Source organism: Notothenia coriiceps, unplaced genomic scaffold (assembly GCF_000735185.1).
Source record: "Notothenia coriiceps isolate Sejong01 unplaced genomic scaffold, NC01 NC01_scaffold00034824, whole genome shotgun sequence".
NCBI lineage: Eukaryota > Metazoa > Chordata > Actinopteri > Perciformes > Nototheniidae > Notothenia > Notothenia coriiceps.
Genome location: NW_011367525.1, coordinates 193502 through 204408, shown reverse-complemented (window position 1 = coordinate 204408; position 10907 = coordinate 193502). Strand labels below are relative to the sequence as shown.

General features: G+C 40.0%; 1 protein-coding gene across 1 annotated transcript in view; it reads right to left on the bottom strand.

The window, feature by feature from the left end:
* exoc4 (exocyst complex component 4) overlaps window positions 1-10103 on the bottom strand; it is a 99264-nt gene extending 89161 nt beyond the window's left edge. Inside the window, exons 1-5 of the mRNA XM_010790896.1 lie at window positions 9904-10103; window positions 8355-8464; window positions 6284-6378; window positions 5999-6153; window positions 1127-1307 (exon numbers count right to left, since the gene is read on the bottom strand). Of these exons, the coding sequence (XP_010789198.1) occupies window positions 1127-1307; window positions 5999-6153; window positions 6284-6378; window positions 8355-8464; window positions 9904-10103 (741 nt within the window). The remainder of the gene's footprint in view (window positions 1-1126; window positions 1308-5998; window positions 6154-6283; window positions 6379-8354; window positions 8465-9903) is intronic.
* Window positions 10104-10907: the final 804 nt, after the last annotated feature.

The window sequence follows — 10907 nt, the reverse complement described above, 5'->3', positions numbered from 1 at the left end:
ACATGTAGGGCCCCATTATACAACAGGCAAAGAAACCAAGAAATGACAAGCATGTAATTCAATGGTAAAATGTCACATTGGTGATATAGATAAAAGGAAAATTAAGCTATGTGAGTTTTTGTTTAATCTGATTCTGTGCAAAAACTAATAATCCACCAAAATAAATGTTGTTGCTAATCTTTGACATATCCAAGACTGTGATAAAAAAAAAAAGCCGACCCCCCCAACATTCATTATATGGAAAATAACTGCCTTTTTGTGCATGTTTTTCATAGAAAACGCAAATTCATGTTTTCAAACTGGCAGTTAAAGGGTTAAAATCCTGAACATAAGTTAACATTTGGTATTTTTGATCAGGACTGAAGTTGATTGAAAGATTTAACCCCAAAAGGTTTAAAAAAATATTAATCTGTTGTCATTTTAGAGCAGTTTTTGGAAGTGGACATTTTTGTCCCGAATGACTAATATGTAACTTTTTTGTGCAATCTGATTTTGTGCAAAAACTAATAATGCAAAAAAATCAATTTTGCTGCTAATCTTTGACATATCCAAGACTGTTATAAAAAAAAAAGAGCCAGTCACCAGATATGTATTTTTTGAAAATAACTCATTTTCTCTGTTTTCATCATGAAAAAAACAGCGGTTTCATGTATTCAAAATGGCATTTAAAGGGTTAAAATCCTGAAAATTATTACATTTTTGGTATTTTCTATTAGGGCGGAAGTTGCTTTAAAGATTGAACCCAAAAAAGTTGTGAAAAAAACCTTTTAATATAATGTTTTTATCAAAGTATTTTGCAGTGGACATTTTTGTCTCGAATGACTAATTTGCGTAGTCCACTCGAATGATACCGGAGGGTTAATGGGAACAATAATGCCATACTGTACACTAAAGTAGGCTTGATATATGTATTCTCTTGTTTTACTGTCAAAGAGATCTATTACAATCTACTGGACTGAAACACATGGCACACGTATTGTTGTGTTATCCACTTTCCCTTAATACATAACATTTCATTAACAGATATTATTAAAAGCTGCTGCTGCTAAAAGCATAGTTGTATGCTAAGTAAATATTCCAATGGTCTTGGTATATATGTCTTCTGTTACTGATGCACATATCTGACCTGCAGCACGGTCTGGATCTTGGCAGAGACGTCGGCCTGCTCGTAGAGTTTGATGCCCTCTTGGTGGGCCCCGCCCGGGCACTGCACAGCGATCTGCTGCAGGTGGGTCAGCACCACGCTGTGAGCCTGGGCCACTGCCTTGAACTTATCAAACAGGAGCTCCAGCAGCTCCAGCAGCAGCCTGTAGAGGGAGCCACAGAGAAACAAGTGGGGAAGAGAGCAGGAGAGACATGAAGAGGAGAGGGGGAAAGGGGCAGAGATGAAGACATTCGTAAGTAGTAATGCTAAATAGGAAACATGTGGCACACTTTCTTACTTTTGGAACATCACATGGTCTTGGATTGAAATGCTTCCATAGTTAAAGAATGGTTTCTATGCTCCTGCATGGTTGCCTTAGCTCCAGATGTATCGTATCCGTTAAAACAGTTGAGACATTGAGTGACAAAATAAACAGCATCCAGTTTAATCGAGATGACACTTGTCAAATGTGAGGAGATTATTGCTCCACTTACATTTAGTAAAACCTCTTTACTCCCATCACCAGAGGGATGTATGTGCTAAGACGCATGGTGAAAGGAGGATCCCAGTTTCACTATACATACCCTCACAAAATAGGTAAATAAAATCTCATTTTAAAACTATGTAAAAATCCAAAGTATTTCTTGATGTGGAAAAAAACCAAAGGCAAGGTATATCTGCATTGAAGGAAATAACAGGAAGCAACACCCAAAAATGATTAGAGTGTGATTCACATTTACACCAATTAGGTGTTTCGGCTCATTGTTTTTGTTCACATTTCATATTCAGCTGATACTCACCGCCATTTCTTCTGCAGTATCTTCTGCAGTAATAACCTAGCACCTGGCGAGGCTATGAGGAAAGCTGCCCAACCTCAACTCAGATGAACAGCTACTCTCATTAACTCTAAATGGCTCTGGCTGGAGAAGAGAGCACAGCCAAAACCAAAAAGACCTTCCACTTGATCTGAGTGCTGCGCTCTGGATTGAAAACTCACACTTGCCTCATCTACACTAATGCTTTCATGCACACTGTGCTGTACCTGCTTTCTGCACAAGGACAAAGCTTTCAAAGTAAAGAGAGAACAAAGGCTACATGAGTTTAGTCTGAATGAATACACGGTGCACCCATGCCAGTGAGTGCCCACTTTATTTTAGTGGAGTTATTAGAGTTAATACAAATATAATCCCACTGTTTGTGCAAGACTGTTCGATTAGTACTATCCTCTGGCCTTTTAATTGGGTTTGATTTAATCAGTGGTGTGTGAAACTGTTTTTTCCTTATTCTAGGCAACTAAAATTATTTTAAAGACCAATTTAAAGTCCCAGATAGGGAAACCACTCCAAAACCAAACCAGCTGTGTCATAGAAGATGCATGTATAATCTTACACTATGAAATATACTGTATATGTAACTACTACTACTACTTCTATACATAATAATTATAATGTTCTGAATCTTGTACTCAAGCTGGCAGGACACACAGGGTCACAGCTCCCTGCTCTGGGTCAAATACTTACATAGAAAAGTTGTCTGCCAAAAACAAACCATCTTTTATGAAGTTAACTCAAAAGCACCTGAGCCTTCACCTCATAAATGCCAAGATGAAACAAATTACAAGCTATTTAAAATGCTGTGCAAAAAAAAACGCATGCTAAAGGTTTTGTGGAGTGGCCAAGGTTTCCTGGGGAGGTGCCGGATAATGTAACGGCAAGATGGATGTTTCACTGAGGGGCATTTTGGTTGGCTGCCTGTCACTACACTGGCAGAAGCAGTGAATACATGTTATTAATGGAGAGGAAAGCAGGCACCAATCACTATGAGCTATAACTCAGTGAATGGGAGACGTTCGTAAGACGAAGAAAGAGAGGAGCTGCGAGACGCCAACCAGTCGAGGAATTCTCTCCCCCTTTCATGCATAAACATGAATGACTGACAAGAAAACGTGACACCAACTTAAAGAATGGGACAAACAATTCATGGTCATGTTTGCATACATGGAGCTGGACATGGGTAAAATGGATGGCTCTGACCTTGTCACCGCTTGTTGTTGTTCCACACACACACACACACACACACACACACACACACACACACACACACACACACACACACACACACACACACACACACACACACACACACACACACACACAGTGTAGATAGCCCAGACCTCCTCATTATCTCCCAGTGGAGGCCATCCTAATCCATATAGTCTGTTCTTTGAGGCCTGTTCTCATTTCCCCTCAGGATCGAAGCTGACACTCACATGGCTGATGAACAGTCGGGAGCATACACGTGGACCTGCACGCCCCTTACTAACTGACCGACACCACCTCTGTGTGTGTTTCAGTTGGGGACGACAACGATGGTGTCTACATTAGGTTATCATAAGGAAGGTTGTCAGCCACAGATAAACAAAATTACAGTAAAAAGGGGCTTGTGGTTGCGACGGATGCTGTCAAACCTTCCATTGTAGAAGATATACAGCATGTTTTTGAGTATGTAAGGAGGCCCTTCCTTGATTATGTAATTTATCTAATGTTTAAGATGATTAATAGATGCAGTGCCGGTGCAGTTCCCGGGTAATGTGTTATTGTGTGTCTTTTCTTTTCTGCATAGTGTTTATAGAACCATTTTTTGAAGTATGCAATGTGCCATGTCATCTTTCTGTCAAACACAAATCAAGTAGAAACACATTCACCCAAACATCTCCAATGCCCACTCTACTGAACACGGGTACAAGAGGGACAAGCAATCAATCTCACGATCAACATCCTTTTCTTGTTTTTAAATTGGATTTAAAATACTCTGCCCTTATCTTAATGTTCTTTGGTCATTCAAGCATTTCTTTATTTTTAAATCAGCTCTTTTTCTAAGGGATTCAGAATCACTTCAAAAAGCAAAGCAAAAAGTCTCTGTTTTTGTAAAACAAAATGAAAAAAGGGAGTTAAAAAAAAGTCTGCTTTTGATGGAAATTAAACTGGACTAATCACAGATCAGTGGTGCATGCTAATAGCTTTGGCGCATGGAGTGGGAACCTGTGTGGAGTATCTTATTAAAAGTAAAAATCTTAGTTGGAAATAAAATTGCACTTCAGCGTAGCTGATCACAGAGGACACGAATGAGAACGTAAACCTCCCAGAGTTAAGCCGCACACGGCTTTATTTGCTCTAAAGTGCTTGAGTGTTGCCTGCTAGTCCGCAGTGCTATACAATATAGTGTGCAATACGCAAGACCATTGTTCCCTGCAAGTGGTACACTGGGTGGAGTTTCCATAGCAACAAGCCTCGACTTTAAATTGTAGTGAACATAGCCAAAACTAGGTGTGGATGCATCCGAGTACAAACACACACACACAAACCTTTAAGGGTTCGCCCAGATGCAAGCGGTCTGACACGAATACAGTGTTAAGCGCTCACACACGTACGCTCACGCAGGCAATTTTACAACAATCTGTAAGGAGTAGAGCTGGCAATGAGCTACACGGTGGCCTGTTACATTGAGGTCAGATGAGATTCGCCAGGCAACCGGAGAGGGAAAGCAGACGAGGCCAGAGAGAACATCCCTGACAGAAAACAAGACGTTCCTCTTAAATGGTTCAGGATCAGTGGACTGAGACCTGTGTTCCCCAAGTCTGCTCACTGCATGTGTGTGTCTGCAGCAGCTGATGGGACTGCTCTTAAAATGGAGCAGTCCTCTACGGCAGGTGGAAAGTTGTTTGTGTGTATACGGGTGTGTTTAACCATGACTTGTCTGGGTTTAAAGCAGCAGAGGATCTGTTTTCATGGTCTGAGGCAGGTGCTCTTCCACTCATAGCCTTTACTATGTTTCATACCTGGTTGACTGTCTGACTATGAACACAGAGGGACTGCATTCAAAACCACTGCCTTCGCTGCCAGCACTAAACAAACCTCAAATACTTTTTGTGTGTAAACATTTTAAATTACAGCTGACTTATCAATGACATATAAACTACTTACAGCTGTACTGCATTAGTAGTAACAATACACTCAACCAACCACTGGAGAGAGTGGCCACCTTGTACTTAATGACGCTGGGGAACTGCATCTAATGGGAATACTATAATTACACAAGAATATGCAAGCCAGCTGCTTTAATAAAACTCCTGCACAGCTACAGTACTGAGGGGATTACAAGTGACAGCTTTACTAAGGTCTTTTTTTTTGCATATTGCTTAACACTAATCATTGTATAGAACCATTGCTGATTCTTCTCCTTATTCTCTGTCAGGCAGATAAGATTCCAACAGTCTCAAAACAAATTGCAATTTTACGGTTATTTTTTAAGATTCGAACACGACCATTTTGATCTGAGCTATATTTCTGTAAAGGTTCAGGACTGTATCTTACACAGTTGCGAAACATTGGTGTGTGAAAATCTGTCCACAATCAGAAATATAAAGACTAAAACCTGTTCATTTACATGTCAGCAACACTGTAAAATGTTAAATTATCCACAACAACGACAAATAACATTAGTTGTTAGCTTTTAAAAATATGTCCTATGAACAATTAATATACTGTAGATGCGTGAAAGCTCAGCCAGACTCTTCTGTCAGTTCTTTCTATACCAATAGCTGTTAATCATTATCTCATGGTATACTGTGAAAACGGTGAACTGCTTTCACAGAGCACATTATAACTTTTATAAGATGGCTTTAATCTTTTGTACACAAGTGCTTATGATTCCTTCTTCATGGCTATCTATTAAAGGTATCAGTCATTCCCTTCTCATTTACTATCTATTATTAACCTGAAGAATTCTCCACTTCCCCAGTGACATTCTTTCTTCAATGCGTGTTTTCTTATCCTCTCTTTCTCATTACTGTACCTTGGCTTGCTCTCCTGGGCCAGGTTTTCTCCTCTCTGGTAGGCATGGTCTGCTATCTGAGTGGTGGATCTCTTGACGATCTGTTTCAGCTCAGGTTCCAGTCGCTCCATTATGGCTTTAATTGTCTCAGGGATTTTCTTCAATTTGGCCAGTGCCTGAAGAAAAAGGAGGATACAAAAACTTGAAGTCAAGAAAGACTAGGATCACCAAAATAGCAACCAAAACCAAATGCTGAAGTTGACTTCTCACAGTGTCTATATTGTTTAAAAGTGTTCATGTATGTACCTTGATGAGGATGCCCATGAACTCAGCACTGTTTTCCTCTGGATCCACCTCAGTGAGGTCTGCTTGGTTCAACTCCCGCACATCCTGCTCACGCACTAAAGAAAGTAAATACACAACATAAACATACAATAAGTTAGCACATACCGTCTACGGTTAGCACAACTGCTTATAAATGTACAGCCGAATATATACAATTATTTAAACAACGGACAGTTAAAAAGACAATTACAAAAATGGTTGTCAAAGACTTTGGGAGATATGCCATGTAACATCGACAAACAAACATCTGAAATCTACATGTACATTTGTAAAAACCAAGATTGAACCTTCACCTTTTCAATAGCGCACTAAAACAAATTTAAGGTGAGGCTTCAGATATAAGTGCGCACACCTGCACCAATCCTGTTATCCTCCCCTCATTCATATTCTTTCCATCTGACTTAGCCACATTAGCAGCTAAATTGAGAGTGGCAGCGTCGAGTGATGCTCTAATTTCCATTAGATGGGGCGTCCCTATTCCCCATCAGGCACGTTAAGACGGTTAATGTTTATGGCAAGTTAATGGACTTTGGGTGTATTTCCTCTTTTCCTCCATTCCAACTCTAGCTTGTGTCATAATTATGACAATTACAAGCTACAAATGAGGTGCTCTAATGCTATTAGACAAAATGGCAAGCTAGGCCATTGATGGAAGCCGGCTGCTGTGTCGTGACCGCAGTTGTTAGCATGACGGTGTATGGGCACTTACTGCCTGGAGGTAGCTAATTGCCAGTGTTCTCCTTGCATAATGATGGGAAAACTGTGGTTTAGCTTTTACTTTTACTTTTAGGTCTACAGGGTGGGCGAATTGAACAGATATTCATAATCTATTAGTGGTAATTCATGCATTTGTGTTTTCCAAAACACGTGAGTGTGCGGGGAAAATGACGGTTTTAGGTGACATAAGCTTTCAGTGAAGAAAGGGCTAAATGCAAAAGAGACAAAGAAATAAACAACAACTGGATATAAATGTTGGCCACATCGTTGCTTTTAGTGAACCCTTATTTTTCAAGAGCATATCATATATTAGGATAAATCTTTTTTCATCCCAAGGGATAATTGAAGAAGCGGCAGCAATTAGTTGATATGTTTGTGGCATTGTGTGGTATGCACAGGACGGAGTATGGTTGCATGGCATCCACCCAGCTTAAACGAAACCGTGAGTTGCTAAGTTAGAACGCCAAGAGTAGGTGGTGAAAAAAAGTGTCAGGCTTAATATAAAAACTCAGAAATACCAAGGGAACAGCAAGTTATTGCCGGATTAACTTTTTTCATTATCTTCTTGTTTGCGTTCCTCTGTTCTCTGCCTGCAAGGAATGCAGTGCTGACTCTACGCCCCTACAACCATGAGAGAATTCATACATTCCTGAATACAGTTATAGTCTGCATTATGAGACCCTGTTAAAGCGCTGGTTACCAGTTTGTGCATAATTAATGCCTTTCCCCTGCTGTGAAGACAGAGATGCTGGGTGACTAATGGTACAGATAGGGGGGGACAAGATGATTATAATGTTAGCGTGGGAATTGTATATGATGATCATAGTCAAGGATATTATGACATATACTGCAAGGAGAGAAGTGTGTATGTGCAAAAGTCAGTGGTGTGTGTATTGCACTGCACAATGGTTTGGATAAGCAGTTTCTGTGTGCATTCAATAATACTATGTGTGCGAGAGGCAATACACACCCGTAATGACATGCAAATGGGTGTAAGCTAATGACTTCATTATCACTAAGGATATCAGCACAGTGGAAGTAAAATCGCAAACTGAAATCCACACACTTTGTTTTCCAAAGAGATCAACAACACTGCTTTGTTGATGTGTTTATCTCTGTAGTTCTCCCGTAATGTATGCAACTTTATTGGAAAACAAACCACATAACAAATGGTTTTTTTCATGAAACACCCTCTTAAAACCCCCAGTTCTTTTTGTATCTCATTTCCTTCACATAATCGTTTCGCCTTACTCTTGCCAAGCTAACGCCCATACTCCCTCATACTACCATATTTAGAGATATCTAAGGTTCGTACCACTGCCTGATCCAGGTGTGCTGAACTGTGATGTATCCAAAAGCTTGCGTGGGGTGGACATGCTGCTCACATCCAACACAGGCATTGGAGATGTATCTTTAGCAGCAGAGCTGTGAAGACAAAAAGAATAATCAGTCTGGATAGAATAATTAACTTTCTAAAATTACATGCAAATACAATAATATATATTGCATGATTATGAGAGGAATATACCCAGATTAACTCTAAAAATCTTGAGTTATAGCTTCTTATACACATAGAAAAGTTTATAATGCCCAGAAATGCACCAACTAACCTGGCCATTTCTCAGAAAAACAATCTAATTTTATAACAAAAATAATGATTGCATCTGGGTAGGATTGGTGCTGCTTTCCAATAAACCATTTATCATGGCTTAAGCCTGAGGTGGACGCAATCCGGCTCTCTTAAGTTGGGCGGTATAAACACAGTGTGTCTGCTAAGTGAGTGGGGTGTATGGAGGGTGGCTTGTTGTTAGAGGCGACCCAATACAGGAAGGCCAGGACCTGTCACCGGCTGACCCTCAGTAATAAATCACTGTGCCTCAGCAACCCACAGCCAACATAATTACTGCACCCCACACACAGACACACATGTAAAAGCACAAACAACACTTAAGCTGAATGCCATCCACGGAACACAGCAGCATCAACAGCGTGTTTGAAGCCATTGTGCTGCATTATCCCTAATAGCTTATACGCCCGCATCAAGAAACTAAGAGACTGGCCCTCGGGTCACGGAGGCATAGCTTAAGTTATTCTCCTAGTGGCTGCAAAACCTAAATCATCATTTAAAAGCAGCTCCGGTGTCACACGGAAACTCTATGTCTATTCTATCAGCTTATTTTTCTACTGCTATTAATTGGCAACTGTTTCTCCTAGGTTGAAATGTGTTTTTCCAGGAAACCAAACAATAAAATGGGCTTATTAATACATATAAGATGTATTACAGACAGTATCATCAATCATGGCTCCATGTTCATACCTCCCGATTCCCCATGAGTTAATCAGTAATGTATACTTCTTTACAATAAATGATGTGTTTTTCTCCTGTTTCTTTGAAACTTCACAGCAGATACTGTAGTACAAACAGAAAAAGTTGAGTTATTCAAGGTCTAATTTTTTTTCTCAGTAATTGGCTTGGTTTACATATAGTAAATCATTGGAAAGTTGTCCAGAGAATGAACGAACTCATAATTAATAGACATCTGTACAGTCAGAACTTTTAAAAGAAGGAGGACTTAGAAGGCTACATTTCCTATGACTACATAATAATCAAACAAGAAAGGCTTTTGGGGACTCAGACCAAACAAACCAGCTCAAATTTGTATTTTTATAACAATCTATCTAATCTCACTACATCTGTCTTACTCTGTAAATTAGTGAAAACTTTGAGTAAAAAGATAAATAAAAAGTCAGAAGAGGAACACATCTTAGAGGGATGTTAATAAAGGAAAAAAAATGAATTGTTTTCTACCTAGTTAATCTTGCTGTTAATTGGTAACCATATGATTACAAAATATGCCGCTTACCCTGGAAGACGTGCAGCATTTTTGTCCTTGTTCTTGTGTCCCAGACGACTGGTGGACTTGATGTAGAGGTGGCGGTGCAGCTCATCGATGAGCACAAGGTGGATGTTGAGCTTCCTGCTGTGGAGCTCGAGTCGCAGATCTCCAAGCCCCTCCACCTGCAGAAGGGGGCCTTCCAAGGAATCCACCGCTGACACCTGCATATGACAAAATACCAGGCAATCACAGGTTGTCCTGAGCTGGACTTTTCACGTTTCATAGTGTCTGATGGAGATTTTCTTTTGGCATTTGCCTTCACTGGAAAGCCCACAGTAGAAATCCACAGAAAGACATCAGAACAGAGAGAGAGGTAGGGAAACGCAAGTCTAAAAGGCCATCAATTCTATGGCCAATTTTCATAAAAGGTTCATGGCAAATCATCACACAGCCTGGAGGTGGGAAGGCTGCACATTCATTGTTCTTTTACAATTGCACATAACTCACCTTTGTAGGACAAGGATGTACAAGACACACAACGAGGAGAGGATCTCTATGTGACAAAACATTTAATTGATCCACTCACCAACCTGTGGTTATAGAATAAAACCGTCCAAATCTTATATTGTGTTATGACGGTAAAATGTACCTGTCAGACCAGCTTTGAACGATTCCATTTGAAGTTACACCTTCTGCCCCAATGATGAAGAAACCCAATGGTTCCCCATGAAGATCAGCCGTTAACATCCCAGTCTTGACACTCATTTTCCACAAGCTATCATAGACATGCCCAAAAAATAGACTTAGATGCAACTCATGTTCTCCAGCCAGAGTATCAGCAGAGGGTACGGGATTCGGGAAATGTACATAGCATTATCTACAATATATGAAAAATGTATTTTCCTCCAACAAATGATTTAAAAGTCTTCTCACGCCCTCCCGACTCACGCTCTTTATTTTTGAAATGTCCCCGTTACTCTCCCTGCTTCTCTCTTTGCTCAGTTTTTTTATTAACAGCAGCATGCTTGCAA